General features: G+C 36.2%; 1 protein-coding gene across 2 annotated transcripts in view; it reads left to right on the top strand.

Moving 5' to 3' along the window:
• SYTL5 (synaptotagmin like 5) overlaps positions 1-21111 on the top strand; it is a 119769-nt gene that overhangs the window by 2516 nt on the left and 96142 nt on the right. For both annotated transcript variants that reach the window (XM_036271460.1, XM_036271458.1), the window contains exon 2: positions 14418-14627. In XM_036271460.1, the coding sequence (XP_036127353.1) occupies positions 14418-14627 (210 nt within the window). The remainder of the gene's footprint in view (positions 1-14417; positions 14628-21111) is intronic.

Raw genomic sequence — 21111 nt, 5'->3', positions numbered from 1 at the left:
AGCCACAAGTTCCAAGTAAACTTGAGTTTATGTCCCAACTGCGCAACCCCAAGCCAACTGTTGACAGATACAGAAACCATTTGCCTCTGTCTTGAGGCAAGGCACACTGCAATGTAACTTCTGCTTCAGAGATTCCCATGGGATCATGCTGAGGCTGGACTTTACCTTTGTTTAGGCCCCTCCCTCATTCCCTCTCCTGCTTCACCTACCCCCTTACAGGTTCCTCCCTAAAGCACCCCATTAATCATTTGCACAACAAATACACATCTCAGAATTAGCTTCTGGAAAACTCAGCTAGGGGATTTACTAGAGCAGACAGGGAATTCAGTCCCTTTTCCTGATATCATCAAAAGTTAGCAACACAAGGAAATTGTGGTGTGACCGATTTTATTATACCAGTAAACTTTTGTGCTAGCTATTATAATAATTGTTCTCACTGTGCTACAGATGTATAGGTTGATATTTGGTGGGAGTCTAGAGGAAGAAGTAATCAATTATGAATAAGACATAGAATAAATGGTTTCACAGGAGAGGTGACATTTGAGGTTAGCCATAAAATGTGAAAAGGATTTTGATATTGGCAAATATATATCAACTCTATTTCAGCTGTTTACCATGAACCACAAAATTGCCTTAAGATTTCGCTAATAGGTTTCAGAAGGAAATGGAAACCAAATAAAAATTTGTAAACATTATGATGATAACAAAGAAGAAACTGATCTGGAAAGTTAATAAACGAGTTTGGGAAGCAGTGGGAGGGAGTGTGTGTGTGTGTGTGTGTGTGTGTTTATTTACTTACGTTGTCCTTAGAGATTAAGAAAATAGAACAATGGAAGAGTGTAAAAATTGTATTGAATCAACATTTGAGAGGCCTGTCACCCAAGTCTTACCCACAGTCCACATAGCCACTGAAGTGTGGCATTAGTTAAGGTGAGACTAGTCTCTGGGTGCTTCTAAAAGTTCTCTGCACCCAAAAGCACATGAGAAGCCTGATTATTACCTCAAGGAATAAACTGTAGTTTGGGGAGAGGCATCTGCCTATTATCAGAGCATTCTAGGTTCATCCAAGAGTTTCAAATATATTTATTGTTCTTCTTCAGTCCAAGCAGGAAGGAGTGGTAGAAGACATCTAGACATAGGTTTTGACTCTTAGAGAGTAAGAGTATTTCAAATGTTCTCTGTGAATAACAAATATTTATGCTTTAATGCAGTAAAAAAAGAGGGAAAAACTGATGGAAAGAAAATTGAGCTATCAATAGTGATTGCAAATGTAAATAATTACCTCTTATTTGGAAGAATAATATAAATATCTTTGTTGACCCTTTTGTACTTTAGATTTTTCTAACATTGGAAGAACTCAGCCTAATATAAAAAAGTGCACGGCTCAAAGTATCTATTCCTCCCACCCCAAATCTCATTAACATTTTTTTTTTTTACTCTACTTGATCTTCCACACTGAAAAACAAATACTGCTAAATGTCTACTTTGTGGTTTTGACCTATATAAGAAATCTTCAACTTATATCTACCTATTTATTTCAGCAGTTCATTTGTAGGCTTTATTGTCACTAAGAAGATGTCATTTCCATTTGGCCACAATGCCTGAAAACATGTCTGGATGTAGGTTCTCTTTGGTACCTATTCTTGGACTTAGCTCAGTGGTAAACTCTATTTGTTGCCTGATAGCATACATTTCTCTTTTCTTCCTCCCTACCCAACTCTCAGTTTTGCTTAGCCCTAGCAGTGGCATTTCAAAAATTAATCATCCATTGACTGGAATTCTTCTGATAACTATTATGGGTCTAGAAGTGGACATGAGACCAAAGATGACCTATTCAGACATATAGCCCAAATACAGAGGGTTCTCTTACCTGGTGGACATGTTCAATAAAACATGTTATCCTAGTTGCTGTTGCATGTGAAAGCCAGCACAAAGATGAAGCTGAGCCTAAAGAATGACATAGAATTGTTATCAGCATCCTGATATACTAGAATCTGTCACATTTCTGGACTACATATTTTTAAAATTAATTTATTGGGGTGACATTGGTTAATAAGATTTTATAGGTTTCAACTTTATATTTCTATGACACATGATATGTATATTGCATTATGTGCCCACCACTCAAAGTCAAATCTTCTTCTGTCATTATATATTTGACTCTTTTTACTCTTTACTACTCTCCAACCCCTTCCCTCTGGTAATCACCATACTGTTGTCTGTGTCTAAGAGTTTTTGTTTGTTTGTTTATTTTTGTTTGTTCATTTGTTGCTATCAGTTTATATCCCAAAGACCTAAATATAAGGTCTGAAAAATAAATTACATAGAAGAAAACATTAGATATTAAACTTATGGACCTTGGTTGTAGAGAACATTTTATGAATTTGACCCCAAAGGCAAAGGAAGCAAAGGCAAAAATAAATGAATGGAACTATATCAAACTAAAAAGCTTCTGCACAATAAAAGAAACCATCAACAACAACAACAGCAACAGAGGCAACCAACAAAATGGGACATTATATTTGAAAACAACAGCTATGACAGGGGTTAATATCCAAAATATATAAAGAACTCATGCAACTCAACACCCAAGCAACAGATAATCCAATTAAAATAGGCGCAGGGCCTGAGCAAACTTTTTTCCAAGAAGACACACAAATGGCCAACAAATATATGAAAAGATGCTCAACTTCACTAGCTATTAGAGAAATGCAAACCAAAACTACGATGAGATACCACCTCATACCTGTTTAGAGTAGCTATTATCAATAAGATAAGTAATAACTAGTGTTGTACAGGTGTAGAGAATAAGGAACCCTCATTCGCTGCTGGTGGGAATGTAAACTGGTACAGCCACTATGAAAATCAGCATGGAGGGCCCTCAAAAAATTAAGAATAGAGTTACCATATGACCCAGCAATCCTTCTGGGTATCTACCCAAGAAATTTGACAACATTTATTCTCAAAAATATATGCACCCCTATGTTCATTGCAGCATTATTCATGGTGGCCAAAACATGGAAACAACCAAAGTGATAGATGACTGGAGAAAGAAGATGTGGTACATACATACAATGGAATACTATTCTGCCATAAGAAATGATGAAATACTGCCATTTGCGACATGTATAGACCTTAGAATATCATGCTAAGTGAATAACTTGGATTTCTTTAAATAATATAATATATTTATGTTTTATTTATAGTGGTTTCAATCAGATTTTTGATACTTGCAGCCAAGAGCATTCTACACTTCCTAGGAGTCAGAAATAATCAACATTTGTTAAGCACCTTTCACAGGCCAAGAGCTATGTATTTATTGTTGGAATAGTGGAGTTGGATAGAGACACAATCTAATACATGTTGAGGCCATAAACATAAAGATGCTTGCAGTCATGGATCAGGCTTTGTCCACAGTATAGACCAGGTGTCAGCAAATATTTTCTGTAAAGGGCCAGATAGCAAATATTTTAGGCTCTAAAGGGCATATGTTCTCTGTTATGATTACTTTACTCTGCCATTGTAGTATGAAAACAGAATTAGACAATATGTAGACAAATGGTTATGGCTCATGTTCCAATAAAACTTTATTTACCATAACAAGCAGTTAGCTGGATTTGGCCCAAGGGCTGTATTTTGCTGCCCTTTGGTGTTGAAAACACTACCTTGATAGTTTCTAGCCTTGAGAATAGCTGCATACACCTGAAAACTTGATAAACCATCTCAGGGAGAAGCAAGATATTTATCGTCCAAGAGATAAGCTAGATTTGTACTAGAACCCATTAGCTATCAGAAGTAGAGCATGAGTTTCTGTCTGGGAGGTTAGGTGATTCCCCAGGGTCCTGCCATTTCTAGAAAATTTATGTCACCCAATCTGTAGTAGCTCATGTGCTAAAACAGCTTAAATGTGTTCCATTGCCTCTGTAGAAAACCAGCAAAATTAATCTGAAGAAATAGAAATGACCAAGAAACAGGAAAAGGTTTTGCAGATTGCAAGGGTGCATATTATAAATTCACTTTTTAAATGAGATAAGAACTGTTAATATCCCAATTTATAGATGGGGAAACTGAAGTATAAAGTTAAACAACTTGTTGAAGGTTACACAGCTAGTAAGTGGCAGAAATTTAATATTCATCGCCAGTCTGACTTCAGAGATCACACTCTACTCTTAGATCATTTTTTACTTCTAAGTAACATATTTGACCTTCAGGGAATGGGGGTGGGGCAGTAAAAGGAGATAATAAACTATTCAATGCCTACTTCACACCAGAGAATGTATTACTCAGTTCCCAAATGTATCTTCATTTAATTCCCATGTCATCCATAAGGTATGTACTATTAAACTTTACTATAGCTATGGCAATTGAAATTTAGATTAAATACTTCGGCCAGCTAATAAACATCAGAACTGAGGTTATCTCACTCCATATTACTTCCATTTTCTCTATGCTTATGTGATAACGGCACTTATTCAGACCCTGTCAAAAACCTTACTAATAGCTGTCAGAGAAATGGAACAAAACAGAAAACATTTTTTTAACGTATTTACTGTCAGTTCTGACCAATGAGCTATATAAAGTTACTATGACTTTTATTGAAGCATTGCTCTTGCCCCAAAAAAGCTGACAAGAGTTCCATATGCTGCTCTACCCTTCATGCTAAAAACCAAAGTATGTGTTCTTTTTTGTTCCACACAATGGGGTCAGTTGAGATGGGCCACGAAGCAAGCCAGAGCTTAGTATCAAGAGACTACAAATCCTAGCCTGGAAACTGCCACTCACAGTGTGTCTTTGTTTGTATGGGTTGATCCCATCATTTTAGAACAGAGTGAGGGAGGAAAGATGAGGAGAGAGAAACAGAAGGAGAAAGTTTATTCAAATTGCCTATTTGGAATCCTGCTGATAAGCTAAATATTTGGCATAAGTGGATTTGAAGTAATTGCAAGAATTATACATTCAGCCTTGACTTAGTGAGACTAGTAAGTGCCAAGCAATAAATACCCTCTTTATATTCTACAAATGTTTGATCTGTGGGCTGTTTGTTTTTCCAAATCTTATCACTACCACTAAGAACAGAATTTGTTTGACCTTCTCATTGTCCCCATAAAACATCAGCAGAACTATTGGAGTGGATTTCTAGTTTGGTAAACATTTTGTTTTAATCCTTATAAAATTGCCACAAAGCTTCTTAATGGATTAACGAAAACTCTCTGCATAAGCACAATGGCTCCTTAATAGAAGTTTCTTTCTTTACCTAGATGAAGTCATAAGGAAAGAAACTCAGGGCTGATAATGGTGTCTCCATGCTGATCAGAGACCCTTGGTCCTTCTAACTGGTTGATTGGCCATCTTCAACCTGGGCTAACACCTGTTAAAATTAAATGTGTGTGTGTGTGTGTGTGTGTGTGTGTGTGTGTGTGTGTGTCACATTAAAATGGTAAGGAATACTTTATTCAGAACTATTGCAATAATTTTAAGACTACCGCAAAAATAAAAAACAAACAAACAAAAGACTGTGGTGGTAGGGGAGAGAGATCAGGCTCAACTCCAAACATAGCAAAAGCAGATGAGAATATGCAACCATTGAGTAGAGAGGTGGGGTCTGGAAGTGTGTTTTGTAATAACCTTTATTTATGAAAATATGAGTCCCCAGAAACATCACCTAAGGATGTAAAATGGGGAAAATCAAATACTGATCACTGTCTTTGTTGATCATATAACTCTTTCCTTGCTGCATTTAAAATAATTTAGTTGACACAAATTCAGAGAAATTTTAGAAATAAATTTTATATATTTATAAAAATAAAGCTAGTATGTGCCTATATTCAGCAGCAGAAATCATTTTAAAGAAATTTTCAAGGACAGCTTGTTCCTTTTAAATTATATATTTTAAATGTACGAATGCCCAATTTCCTGCCATCAAGTCACTTCTATCCTTGCATTGTCATAGCAAAAATCTTTAGAAGAACAGTATTTTATCCTTGACTTTTTAAAAAGAAATACTGCCTTTCTACTTCTTGCTTTACTAATCCTATCTCCATCATTTCTTTCCTTCCTTTTTTTTTTTTCTGAATAATGTACCACTTTCTGCAGTTTTTTTGGAAATCAAGAAAGGTATTCTTTGGGTTTCAGATAAGTAAAACATATCCTTGTTCTGTGTTGGGCCAGGAAATTGAGACAATAGTTATTTCAAGGTATTTCCAGGAGGAAGACTTGGTTTGCTAATTATATATGAGATCAATCTCTGGTATTTTTTAAGATGACAGAGCAATCCTTGGAGATATTGTGGGTTTGGTTCCAGACCACTTCAATAAAATGTGTTGTAATCTTTTTGTTGGTGGAGGGCTTTGCCTTGAATTTATAAAAAAATGCAACATCTGTGAAGCACAATAAAGCAAAGTCTAATAAAACGTGGTATGCCCGTATAGTTAATTAACAAATGCATGTCTGTTCACATGGTTTTGTGAAATGATCTGGCATATTCTTATGAGCCAAGTGTTTTACTGCCAGGAAGTACTTGGTGTCATTTGCAGACTTGAAGATTTTACAATGCCCTCTCCACTTGAGACAATTTCTAAACACATGAAATTGGCACAATTTACAAGATTTTTTTTATCTAGACAAGTATTCTTTCAATCTTGTTCCTTATTACTTTCTCTGAAGTAGATTTCTATGTAGGCAAAAACCTTCCACCAATTCTCAGATAGTCTTGATTTTTTTAAATATCCTTGGACTTGAAAACTAATGTAAAGCTTTATAAGTTTATTAGGACCAGAGTAGTGTGTTTGCTCAAGAACAGCTTCATTGGGGAATGTTTGCCATGAAAGGCTCTGTAATAAGAGGCTCCTTGGGCAGATGCCATTTGGTGGGAGAAGCAGGGCAGGCAGAAGAAACCCTCCATGTTTACTGAGGCGTAACTTTGAGTGTGCTCAACATGGCCTTGTATAACTAGAAAAGAAATAGCAGTTGTTAATAATATAGTATTATTTCTGAGGGAAAATATTGTAATAGATTGAGAACCAAGGAGAGGAGTCTGGGGTGGGGGAAAAGCATAGATTTTAGAGTATAAAATTCTAGATCCGAATCCTGACTGCACCACTTGATAACCTTGTGAACCATAGCAAGTTTCCTTCTCACACTGCACTTTTTTATTTATGAAATTGAAATCATAATGTCTTTAATATGGGTTACTGTGAAATGGCATAATATGTAAAACAGGGTGCCTGTCATTATTTTGACTAAATGTTGTGATGGTTAGGTTTTAATAATCAGTTCAGCCAGTTTGAATTGATGGCCTGTTTTGCTCAGTGGTTAGAGCATCAGCCTGCAGACCAGAGAGTCCCAGGTTTGGTTCCCACTAAGGGCATGTACCTTGGTTGCAGTTTGTTCCCAACCCCAGTTGGAGTCGTGTGGGTGGCAACCAGTCAATGTGTCTCTCTCACATAGATGTTTCTCTCCCTCTTCCTCCCTCTCTCTTCCCCATTCCAGCTGGAGATAAATGCTAAAAATGTCCTCGGGTGAGGATAAAAAAAAATTCAGCACAATCAGAAGCTACAATCAAAATGAAAAAACATTATTTTTATATTCAGAATACAGAAATGTCTGGTCACCCCTGGATTTTCCTTGGGCAAATATAAAATAACCCCAGTGTTGATGGCATTGCCTCTGGATATGAACCAAAGTCGAGAGTGCTAGGAAGTATGCAGCCATTGATATCAGGCTGCTGTGACATTATTCTGCATGTATATATTTTTTCAAGTGATTTCTGTCTCATTGTTTCTGGTTTCACAGTATTTTTTCAGTCTTATGGCTTTGCTCTCCTAAAGGAATATGAAACTCTAGCTCTAGACTAGGATTTATCTTGAAGGCAGTGCAACAGAGGCTGAAGCAGAACCTGATAGCAACATCTCTGCAAGTAGACAATAATAAAAAGCTAATATTACTGAGTTCTTATTTTACTTGTTGATAAATAGGCTTGGCTGTGGGTGACAGAGACACATTATAATAATGCTTAAACAAGGCAGAAATACTTTGCTCTCTAATAGAAAAGTATTGGTTGACTGACAGATTTGTGATGTTGTTATGGTAGCCTCATTATAGCATGGTTCTGGGCATCTTTTCTTTAGTTGCTACAGGATCTGGAGAGTCTGTTTCTTGATCCTAGATGGCTCATCCCTATGTTTTCATACAGCCTCTGAAAAGGAAGAAGCATTCAAGGGAAAGGGAGCACTTCCCATTAGGGACATGATCTAGAAGTTGCCTAAATCATTTCTGATCACATCACATTGGCCAACATTTAGTCTCACAGCAAAATCTAACTGCAGGGACACTGGAAAATGTAGTTTTTATTCTGAGTGGTGATGAGCTTAGATAGACACTCCACTAATACAGAAGAGATAACAGATGTTGGGAGACACATACCAGAATTGTTTAGTCCATGATTACTGTGTTTCAAGCTGTGCTTAACATTTCACTTAATGCTCACAACAAGCCTATGAGGTTGTAGCTATTATGATGTTCTTTACAGAGGGTATATTTTGAGACAGAGAGGTTAGGTCTGCTTAAGTCTTAAGACACAGAGAGGCTAAGTAATATTTTTAAAGTCTTAAAGAAAATATGTAGTAAGGCCTGGATTTGAACTCACATCCTCTGACTTCAGAGCCCTCTGCTCTGGGCCACTAGTATATAGTTCTCACTTGTTCATTCTCTCTCTTGAGACTTGATGTGCTCTTCTAGATGAGATTGGAGATTATTTAAAGGCATCAAGGAATCAAAGATACTTTTTGAATTGTTATCTGTGTCTTTCTCCTTCAGGCAAGTAATTGCTTCCATTATATAATTCCTATCTTATTTGGTGCAAAATAGTGTTTAGTACAATTGGAACTAGACAAGGTAACAAAAGAAAAGATAATGCCACACAAATGTGACAGGAATTTTAATGAGAGCAATTCCTGATTTGAAAGGAATGTGCCTATGCAGTTTTTGTAATGCATTGAACATTTTTGATGATGGAATAGAAAAGATGAATTCAATATATCACCAGAATTTTGAAATGAAAAAATTATATTATTGAACTACAGTTAAGATAGTTCATCTTTTCAATGTTTAATATTTCAATTAAATATAGGTCATCAATTCACAGTTAATGTGAATGTATCTATGTAGTAACAAGGAAATGCAAAGATAAAACTAATATTTTAAAATGCAAGAGCATCCTGAGCTTATCTTAAATGAAGAATTGGTGGTAGCCGGATTTAAATGTCTTCAATAGCTTTTTTCTTTTTCTTTATCGTTTTCATCAGTTTTTAACAATTGATTGGGGGCCATCTTTATCTTTATTACACTTTTCTGTCTATCTCCCATACTCTTTGATTCTCTTCAGATGAAAAAAAGGGAGGGGGAAATAGTTAGATTTTTGATATTATCAAGAATCAAAATAGTTTTGCTTATTGAACAAAGGTATACGAATGAGGTTAAGGAAGGTAAAAAAGTTCTGGGACTTTTTATCAAGTAACAACATCCTGTAGTTTTATCAGGCTAGTATTACTTTTTCTAAATATGTTTTATCTCAGTTCATGTGAATTTTAATTTGACTTTATTCCTAGTGATCTAACATTGTACATTTTTTTTATCTTCCCATTCTCTCTCTTTCTCCTCTATCTCATGCTAGATTTTACTTATGCTTACTTTAGTCATTCAATTAAATGCTATCTATTATGTTCTAGACACTGCTTATGTGCTGTAAAATATGAAGATGAACAAAGCAGATATAGTCTTGCCCTCATGGAGATTACAGGAGAGTTGGTGAGACAATTAAACCAGTTAAAAACAGCCAAATAAAAGTATAATTAAAAATTGTGGTACCTGCTGTGAAAGAAAAGAACATAGTTCTATGAGTGAGAATAAGATGGGAATCTGCTCTAGTTTTGGGGGTCAGAGAAAGCCTCACTGGGGAAGCAGCAGTAAAGCTGAAGCAAAAAGGATGTATGAGAGCCAGCCAAATGAAGGATTAGGCTATGTGTTTATCAGTCATAATAGGCTAAATGGTGCTGCAATAACAGCCTCAAATTCTTAGTGGCTTAATACAATGGAAGTTTATTTCTCTCTCATGCTACACATCCATAACAGGATGATTGCAGACTCTATTTCATGGCATCCTCAGACCAGGACCCAGACTTACAGAGCAGACACTACTTGGGACATTGTCATTCTCCATGCCAAGAGGAGGGTATGTGGAAAACTTGGCATTCACTTTTTACAGCTTTTACCTGAAATCCCATGCCTCATTTTATGGATCAATGCCAGTCACACAAGCACATCTGATGTCAATCACATGACCACATCTAATGTCAAGAGGGACTATTCCAACTTGTTCCAGTTTCCTAGTGCTAGTGGTGGTGACTAGACACACTCTGGTCAAGGAAATCTAAGGGGGAGTCTGATGGGAGCACGTCCTAGTCAATTTTTGCTCTTCTGTTAAGAAACAGGTTTAAGTGACACCTCTTCCTCCTTATTCCTGCCTTAAAAGTAGATGCTATGCAGCAGCTGCCTGGGCATTTTAATTAAGAATGATAAACTGCACCTTGAAAATATGGGACTATCAGGATGAAAGGAATCCTTAATGATCTGATTTTGCAGCTGAAATAATGCAAGCAACTGCTCATTTTGAATTTCTTGTTATGTGTGGGGAAATATGAAACCAATTATCTAAGCCTGTTACTTGGATCTAGAAACATTTCTAGCTTGTGTGTATAAGAGAGATGAACAACCTAGAAACACCTTCCTCAGATAGTTCCTAAGATTGAGCCAGCAATGCAGGAACCAAATAAGGTCCAGTGTGCTTTGTAAATACTGCCTAGTAAAGCAGTAGGAAGAGATGTACCATCCTATTGCTCACTTCTAGCTCCCTGTACTTCCCTTTCTCCTTGGTACTAATTCTCCAATTGCACACTCTCTTTCTCTGGGTGCAACTGACCACTTTTATCCTCTACTTGAGTGTCTGAAAATGGCTGTGTCTACTTCATGTGAGTGATTCAAGACATGATTAAATCAGGTTAAATTCTAAGAGATACTTGAAAAATCAGTAAGCTGCTTAATATTTTGTGCTTCCCATATGTCTTAGAGATAGCTTTCAGAATATGTGGCATAATTAGCACCAATTGACTGAGGAATTCCCCAGCTAGTGTGCTTGGACCTTTGGTTATTGCTTCCCTGTGGTCTGATTTATACAGAGACCCAAAGTCTTTTCAGACTCTAAAACTGAGAGCTAGGTGAAACCTGATTGCAAAACAGAGTCCTTTCAGTTGAGCACAAAGAAAGATGGAATATAAGTGTTTGTCTTTATGACCATAAATTCTCCAAGAGTTCTCACTCTACTTTAAGTGGTTAAACTTCAGACACCTGATTATAGAATCTTCTTCTAGAAGATAATTTGCCTCTGGAAAATTGTAGAACACTCCATTTTCTAGGTTTAGTATTCTCTCTCGACACCTTACCAATCTACTCAGATAGTACTGCTGTCTAGGATTGCTATATTTGTTCTACTCATTTTTTTTTATTATCCTCACTCAAGGACATTTTTCCATTTTTGTTCAGATAGAGTGGAAGGGAGAGAGAGAGAAAGAAACATCGATGTGAAAGGGACACATCGAGTGGCTGCCTCCCCCACAACCCCAAACAAGGCCGGGGACAAACCACAACTGAAGTACGTGCCCTTAGCGGGAACCAAACCCAGGTCTCTCTGGACCGCAGGCTGACACTCTAACCACTGAGAAAACTGGCCAGAGCTGTCCTGCTCATTTTGATCACTTTGTTTCTTTATCATTGTTGCATCAATTGTTATAGATTTTGAATAGACAATATTTTATTTCTCCTGTGCCCTGAACTATTCAAATGTCTGCTGTGATTCTCCAAATAATATAGTTGTGGTCTTAAAATGAGAACATATTCTGTTCTTTTAAAGCTTTTAGTTTTTACAAGTTTTCAAAAGTAAATCGTGTGGCTTCACTTTGGTTATAGATAATTTCATGAGCCAGTTGGTCATGAGAAAAAGGTACTTAGCTAACTCTAGATGAGGGATTAAAAAAGCATGTGTTGCCCAGCCAGTATGGCTCAGTGGTTGAGCATTGATTCATGTACCAAGAGGTCGCTGGTTCAATTCCCTTTTAGGGCACATGCCCAGGTTATGGGCCAAATCCCCAGTATGGGGCATGCAGGAGGCAGCCAATAGATGTCCTCTCTCACTGATGTTACTATCTCTCTCTCCCTCTCTCTGTTTCTACCTTTCTCTCCCTTCTTCTCTTTCTAAATCACTGAAGAAAAAAATTTAAAAAGCATGTGTTGTAGGTTGTTGTCATTTTTGTTTAGATAAGAGTGAGGACTTAAGAGTGCTCTGTATGGCTGCCTGTTGCAACATGTGAATCATCTTGCACTGTTTCCTTTTTTTTTACTAATATGAAGGATAATGGGAATCTGTAGTAGATGTACCGTTTGACTTATTTTCCTCTCTGAATATCAGAATGCGCAGTACACAATAGGCAACTAATGAATGTTTATTGGATGAATGAATGAGACAATCAAAGGTTTTAGAAACTACTCTTCACATTTGTAATTCCCCATTCCTGAATCTCTCATCAGACTAGGAATTAAAAGACATGGTTTCTGGTTTTACATATACTGCTTAGAATCTTTAACATGAACATCACAAGTTAGTTTGAAGGCCCCAAAGAGATAATAGTTTTAAACATTTAAGTATGTTATAATTTAGTACAGAATTGGGTCCTGAGCAGTATATACAAGAAACTGCCTTTGAGGGAGATGCTAGTCTCCTTGGGTATAACAAAGCACCACAAATGTTCCACAAATGTAAAAGGAGGTGATATAAGATATGTGGGATGACTCTTGGATTTTTTTTTTTAAACATACAAATGTTATATTGAAGAAGGGATTGGATATGGATAGCATAGAGGAATGACATGACTATAAAGCATTTAAGTGGAATGGATCTGTCATCTAGATTAGTGTTTTCAAAATTTGGCAATATATAGAATAAATAGGGAAGCTTTTAAAAATATCAGTGGCCAATGGCATTGGCCATATTCCAAACCAATTATATCAGATTTGAGGCAGGGAGGGGCGTGAGGTCCAGGAATCAGTATAATTTTTAAAACTCTTCCCACATGATTCAAGTGTACAGCCAACTTTGAAAAGAAATGTTCCAAAACTCTGCTTCTCAAACTTTAATCACTTGGAGATTTGGTGGAATGCAGAATTGATCCAGTAGGTATAAGGTGGGGCCTTAGATTCTTCATTTCAAACAAGGTCCCAGATGATGCTGACACTTCCAGAACAAGGACTACACTTTGAATAGTTATTTATTTATATCCTCACCCAAGGACATTTTTGCATTTATCTTCAGATAGAGCATGAGGGAGATAGGGGGGACGAGAGAGAGAGAAACATCAATTTGAGAGAGACACATTGAGTGGTTTCCACTCACACTACCCCAACCAGGGTGGGGACGAACTGCAACCAAAGTACGTGCCCTTAGTGGGAACCGAACCTGGGACTCTCTGGTCCACAGGCCAATGCTGTAACTGCTGAGCCAAACCAGCCATAGTATATTTTCTAAGTATATATAAATACATATGTCAGGTAGTAAAAGAAGGGACATGGAAATAACATTTATTTAGCACCTATGTGCAAAAATAGTGCTTATAACTTTACATATATTATGTCATTTAATCTTAAAAATAGAAAATAATATAATAATAAGAAGGATATGATTACCCCCATTTTAGAGATGAAAAGTCTCAGGTTGAGTGGGTAAATCATTGTCTAAATTGGACAGCTAATTAATGATGGAAACTGGATTCAAACATAGACATGCCTCACAGCAAAGCCCATAGGTCAACGGAAATTGTTGGAAACCCTCAAATGGTAAGAAGAAACCTGAAATGGTAGGCAATATCTGTGTACCAAACTCTTCACAGGATCATCTAAACATTCTCACATTACCAAGTTTGATTTCAGAGTCTTGTTTCATGTAGTATATCTAGGCAAGTGAAGAACATGGTATTGTGCATGACTCTAGGGTGGGATTGTGCTCCAATGTTATGGAATCAAAGATCTCAGAGAAGTTAGAGTAGAATGTGGATAAATACTCATAGCAAAATAGTAGTGCTCGTGAAGGGCATCAAAATTCAAAAGCAAAACACAAACATATGTTTTTCAACTACTGATGTCAAAAATTGTTGACTATGAAGGGAGAAATTGTGTATTCTGAAAGTATTTGGCTCTGACTCCTTGATTCTTTTAAATGTTCTTCCAAATGAAAATATCCTTTACATAAAGATAGTTCAGCTCCTCAGTTTGTTTGTTTGTTTGTTTTTAAGTGATTTTTTCCCCTCTCCTTCCAGGAAGCTGAAAAACGAACTCTTAGAAGCAAAACGTAAAAGTGGGAAGACTCAACAGGAGACCAGCAGAGTCTGTGTTCACTGTCAGAGAAACCTGGGCTTAATATTTGACCGGGGAAACCTATGCCAGGCCTGCTCACTGAGAGTGTGCAGCGAGTGTCGGGTCTCAGGCCTTGATGGCCGCTGGAAGTGCACCGTCTGTGCCAAAGTCACGTGAGTTTCTTGATTTTGCATGGAAATCCAGATTTGATGACTGAAAGGATTGGAGCAGGGAAAACAAGCAAGAAGAAAGAGTATTTAAATTTTATGGATAGCCTGACCGGTTTGGTTCAGCAGTTGGAGCGTCGGCCCGTGGACCAGAGTGCCCTGGTTCGGTTCCCACTAGGGGCAAGTACTTTGGCTGCAGTTTGTCCCCGGCCTGGTGGGGTCGTGTGGGTGGCAGCCACTTGATGTGTCTCTCTCACGTCGATGTTTCTCTTTCTCTCTTTATCCCTCTTTCCCTCCTGCTCTATCTGAGGAAGAATGCAAGGGTGTCCTCAGGTGAGGATAAAAAAAAAATTATGGATAGAATGTGGGATTAAAAGTATAGCCCAGCCCTGGCCGGTTTGGCTCAGTGGTAGAGCGTGGGCCTGCGGACCAATGAATCCCAGGTTTGATTCTGGCCAACCACACGTACCTCGGTTGTGGTTCATCCCCTGCTCTGGTCGGGATTGTGTGGGAGGCAACCAGTCGATGTGTCCCTCTCATGTCGATGTTTCTCTCTCTCTCTCCCTCCCACTGTATCTGAAAATAAATAGAAAAAAATATCCTCAGGTGAAGATTAAAAAAATAATGAAAATAAAGTATAGCCCAATCACAGGCTCAGCAAGGCCTTGGTAGGGCTCTGGTGTGTGGGTGGGTGTGTACTATGTGTGTGTGAGAGAGAGAGAGAGAAAGAGAGGACTAGAGAAACAGAGAAAGCTACAGAGTCAGAGAGAACAGTATTTTTATTTTTTTAACACTATCATGTATAGTAAAATTAGAAGCCTGACAGAACAAGGGCTCTTTCTGTATTTGAAAGCCACATAGGAGCTTTCTTCTATTAGAACTCCACTTGGCTCTATATGGCTTCTCAGAAGGCATAATTCCCCTGAGACGTTGAGACATTTGGGGTAACTGGCAAGATAAATATGAAATATCCAGGCTGCTCTCTCCACACCAGCTGAGGAACAAAACTGGAGTAGCTCCTGAATTTTTGCTGACTTAGTTCTTGAGAAAGGGTGAACACAGAGAACCCTCTCATTCACCTCTGTGTTTAGCCTATTGGAGTATAGTGGGTCACAGGTTTCACTATGCCAACCTGGGTACAAGTCAAGAATCATTGTTTTCTAAGTTCAATTAAACTGTAATCTAAGCCTAATGTGGTCTCTACTACTCCTGAATCCTGCCTGGATCAACTGGTATGTGTTCTCCCTCCCAAAGTCTCTTCATCTCCTCAACTCTGGGAGGTGCCTAATAATCTATCTCAAGGCAACTCTGTGTTGATCTGTTTCCTGTGGTTGAGGTAGGGGGAGGGTGCTGAAAACACTTCAGGTTGGTTTGGTTTGGTTAAGTTTATCTTTTCCCCTCACTAGCACATTCTCTTATAAGTATAAAGAGGCTACTTTAGGAGGAAAGTAAATAGTTTAGTAGTAATAGTAAGTGACCTTCCATTTCCAATTTCTCTGAATAAGGGCTAGTGTGCTCTATTGAAGATTACTATATTCAGTGATTGCATTATTTAATCTATGTTTTTTCTCCACTACTTTTTCATAAAAGTGATCCTGAATTGAGCAATTCACACTGTGTTTCAACACTGGATTGAGATAAGCAGTTCTAAAGAAATGAGCTATTTAATTATTTTATTACTTTCTTTGGATACACTAATATATTTAAGTAACCATAGTTCATACTTTGTCCCACATAAGTAAATTTCTTTTAGTACTTCCTTCCCCTAATTAGCAAACATCCTTTAACAGATTTGGGGAATGAACACTGATTTCAGAATCATTGACATATGGGTTGCAACATAGGCTTTGTCAACATTTGTACTCTTTTTTTAAACTGAGTTTCGTCATCTGCAAATCAGGATGTACAAATAATGCTGAATATCTTCATATTTTTTCCATAAAATCAAATCATTTACTTTGGATATTTCCCTATATACCTGTATAGAAAAACTATCAGTAATGCACTTTGCTTTATACTCAAAAGTAATATGATATATCTGCGACTCAAGTAAGTAATGCAAAAGTCACTATTTTAGACCCTACACACTCCTTAGAAAGTTTATCTGTGTGAAGTAATGGGTTTCTCCAATTCTGATGCCCTTATTTTAACATATTGACTATAAAGGATCCCACTATAGTATAGACAAATAATAAATCACAGAGAAAATAATAAATAAATGTGCAGACCCTCCTTACTTTAGTCTTGGTTCCATATAAATTCCCAGGAGTGTTTGTCCCTCTCAATTCTTAGTAATCATCAAAAGACAAAAAACAAATCACACTTACAAGAAGCAAAGATGTAGAAATAGGAAAACATGGAGAGTAGCATCCTTGTTTTGTTTGTTTGTTTGTTTGTTTGTTTTATGGATACATATGGGCATGGCCTTTTTACTAGAGTTAACATGCACAAAATTAACAAGTTTCTCAATTTCAGCATTATGATATTTTGGGTAGTAGGATTCTTTGCTGGGGTGGGGGAAGGGACTATCCTATGCACTATAGGATGTTTAGCAGCATCTCTGTCCTCTACCTAGTAAATGCCAGTAGCACACCTTTCCCTTTCCAGTTGTGACAATGGAAAATTCCTCCAGATATATCCCCTGGGGAACAAAAGCCACCCTTAGTTGAGAAGCACCGGTGTGCAGCTTGGTGAATTATCATAATATCAGTGTCACTTTCACTCAAGTGAAGAAATAAAACATTACTAATACCCCAGAAGCCTTTCTCATTCCTCCTCCCAATCACTTCTCCCTTTTTATTCCCCAACTATAATCATCATCCTGCTAATATCATAGATTAGCTTTGATTATTTTATACAGCTGCTCCTCAATTTATGATGGGGTTACATTTGGATAAACCCATTAAAAATTGAAAATAATGTTAAGTTGAAAATGCATGTCATACACCTAACCTATCAAACATTATACTTTAGCCTAGCCTACCTTAACCATGCTTAGAACACTTACATTAGCCTACAGATGGGAAAAATCATCTAATACAAAGCCCATTTTATAATACAGTGTTGAATAGCTCATGTAATTTGTTATACACATCTCTTTTGCTCCACTATAAAGTTGAAAAATCATAAGTAAAAACATTGTAAGTCGAGGACTCTCTGTACTTTGTATAAATCAAAGTATACAGTGTGTATTTGTTTAAAACTTATTTTGGTTAACGTATTTATAAGACTAATCCATTTTTGCTGCATATAACTGTCTATTCATTTTCACTGTTTTATGATATTACATTTTATAATTATATAAGGATTTATATACCATTCTATCATTAATGGACATTGGGATGTTTTAAATTTTCACCTCTTACAAATAATGTTGTTATAAATATTTTTTGCATATTTCTTGGTGCACATGTGTATGTATTTCTATTGTATATATACATAGCAGTAAAATTCCTGGGTCATAGAATACAAATATCTTCAGTTTCAGTAAATGATGCCAAGGAGTTTTCCAAAGAGGTTGTGCCATGTTACCCTCTCATTATTAATGCATGAGAGTCACAGTTAACTATATTTTTATCACCACTGTTTTGTTTGTTTGTTTGTCTTGTAATTTTGATGGGATTGGACTGGATTTAATTTGCATTTTCTTTATTACTAATGAAAGTAAGAATATTTTCATAGTTTATTGAACATCCTTTTTGGTAAAGTGTTAGTTCAAGTCTCATGCCTATTTTTTCTATTGGGTTTTCTGTCTTTTCTGATTGTTTGGAAATAATTATTCATATATACATGCTGCTACTTGTGTTAAAGGTATCTTTTCTCACCTTTTGACTCACCTTTTCATTTGCTTAATTGTGCCATTTGATGAGCAGAAATTTCTAATTTTCAGTAATTCAATTTGTTCATCTGTTCCTATATGATTATTGGGATTTATTCTGTATCTTGGTAAAAAAAAAACTTTTCCTAATTCCCACATTATGAAAATATTTTCCTATGTAATCTGTAATTATCATTTTAGCTTTTACCTTTAGACTTACAGTACACACAGAATTGATTTTTGTGTATGCTACAAGTTAGGAATTATTATATTTTAATGTGAGTATCCACTTGATCCAGCTCAATTAATTGAAAAGGTCATCATTTATTTACTGCTCTACAGTATAATCTTCAAAAATCAAGTGTCATTTATGAACACTCCATTATGTATCTAACATTGTGGCAATGCAACATTATTTTACTTATTGTAGCTTTATAATAAAATTTATATCCAGTAGACTTGCCACTATTTAGTTCAAAATGCCATGGCTATTTTTGACCTTTTATATTTTCATATAGATTTTTAAACCACCTCAATAATTTACACAAAATGAACATTTTTATCAGGATTGCATTACATCACTGGATAATTTCACAGGAGAATTGACATCTTTCAACATTGAGTCTCAATCCATAAACACTATGTGCCCCTCCATTTATTTAAGTCTTCTTCAATTTTTCTAATTTTATATTTTTCTGGTGGAATACTTACACATTATTAGATTTATTTCAAATATTTTATTTTTATTATAAATAGTATCATTTAAACTTTTTTATTTTCTAAATTTTTGTTTTTGATATGAGATTGTAGGAATTCCTTGGACTTGTATAGTTTGACTTCGTATTCAGTAATCTTGTTAAATCCACTTATTTTTTTTTATTGATTAATTTTTGTTACAGATGTTTCTCGTTTTTTCCCCCACTGATTCCCCCCTCCCCCTCCCCTCCCTGCCCCTTCCCCAGATTGTTGTTCATGTCCACTGTTCATGCATACATGCGTATAAGTTCTGTGGTTCATCCCTCCCCCACCTCCCCACTCTACTTATTAATTATACAGTTTCTGAGAAACCTTTCAGATTTTCTTTATACACAATCATGTCATCTGTGAAAAGTGTTTTACTTCTTTTCTAACACATATCTTTTTATTTTTTATTACCATATTGCATATTTGTTATCAACTCATCTGCTAGTTAGTATGGATGATAATGGCAGGTCTAATTCACACAAATTTGCCCCTAAAACTTGTCAGATCCACATTAGTTTATATTGAGAGATAAACTTTAAATATGTTAAGTTAATGAAATTTGGTGGTTGGTTGTTATAGAAGTAGCCTACCCAAACTAATATAAGGGTGGAAAAAGTAGGTTTACAGTTGTAATTCAAATAATAATACAATAATTAATAATAATACAAGAATAAACTGTTTCATGTTCTCACAACTGTAAACCTACTTTTGCCCTCCCCTGTATAACCACTTCCTGTGTTTTCTCCCTTAAAACTTATATGCTATATAGTTTACTGATTTATCTTATTTATTATCTTTCTTGCTGCACTACATGTACGTTTTATCTATAATAGTCACTGGTGTAATTCTAGTGCCTAAAATAATGCCTATAGTAAGTACTCAATAAATATTTATTAAAGTATTAGATGGATGGATGAGTAAGTAAATTAGTTAATAAACAAATTAACAGATGACAAGGTTTCACTTAAAGCATATCAGGCTTAAGAAAGTTATGGAATAGTGTGTCTTTCTCTGTCAGGATCATGGGGTTTAAAAAAACAAACAAACACCTATGAGCCAAGCCAAATACATCTGTCCTCTGATCAGAGTAAATTTCCAGCTGTCACAGAAAGATATAACTAAAAAATAAGTTATTGTCCAAGGGTGTAAGAAAAAATAATACCAAATTGAAAGTTCTGTGTCTTCATTAGGACATGTTAATACATTAATATAGAGTATCTGAATCACATGTACTTGTTTTTTGGGTGAAATAATAACTTAATAAACCCAACCATCCACCTACCCAATTGATCCATCCATTGACCTATCTATCCATCCCTTTTACAACATTTATTGATAACCTGTTGGAATACTAGGGGATAAGGATACAAAGATATAAAAAACCTCAGTGTTTTCACAGTCTAAGGAGGAAGGCAAGTGAGTTTATTACATTATTGTCTCATCAGTAGAATAAAATGTCTTCATGCATTAAAAATGTCCTAAGGAAGAAACAGAGCTTTCAATGTATGATTCTTATACCTCTGTGACAACAACAATGTATAGTTATATCTTTCTGTGACAGCTGGAAATGAGTGTTTAATTTGACATATTAGTCCAGCTGGACTGAGCGTCGTCCCATGGACTAAGAGGTCCTGGGTTTGATTCCTGGTCAGGGAACATGCCCAGGTTGTGAGCTTGATCCCCAGTGGGAGGTGTGCAGGAGGCAGCTGATTGATGTTTCTCTCTCTCTCTCCCTTTAAAAAAATCAATTAAAAAAACATTTTTAAAATCCCTCCTCATTTTTAAAGCTGAAAACAGAGACCATTACATCTCCAATATTCCACCTACTAGTCTGTGTGATCTCAGGGACTTTATCTGTCAGTATTGGAAGTCTCATGTTTGCTATTCATGGAGTGGTTTTTGAAAAAGAATCGTAAATGATATTTTATT

Source organism: Molossus molossus, unplaced genomic scaffold (assembly GCF_014108415.1).
Source record: "Molossus molossus isolate mMolMol1 unplaced genomic scaffold, mMolMol1.p scaffold_m16_p_2, whole genome shotgun sequence".
In the NCBI taxonomy this organism is placed as follows: Eukaryota; Metazoa; Chordata; class Mammalia; order Chiroptera; family Molossidae; genus Molossus; species Molossus molossus.
The sequence above is the reverse complement of the archived record's forward strand: the minus strand, read 5'-3'. Positions and strand labels throughout refer to the sequence as shown.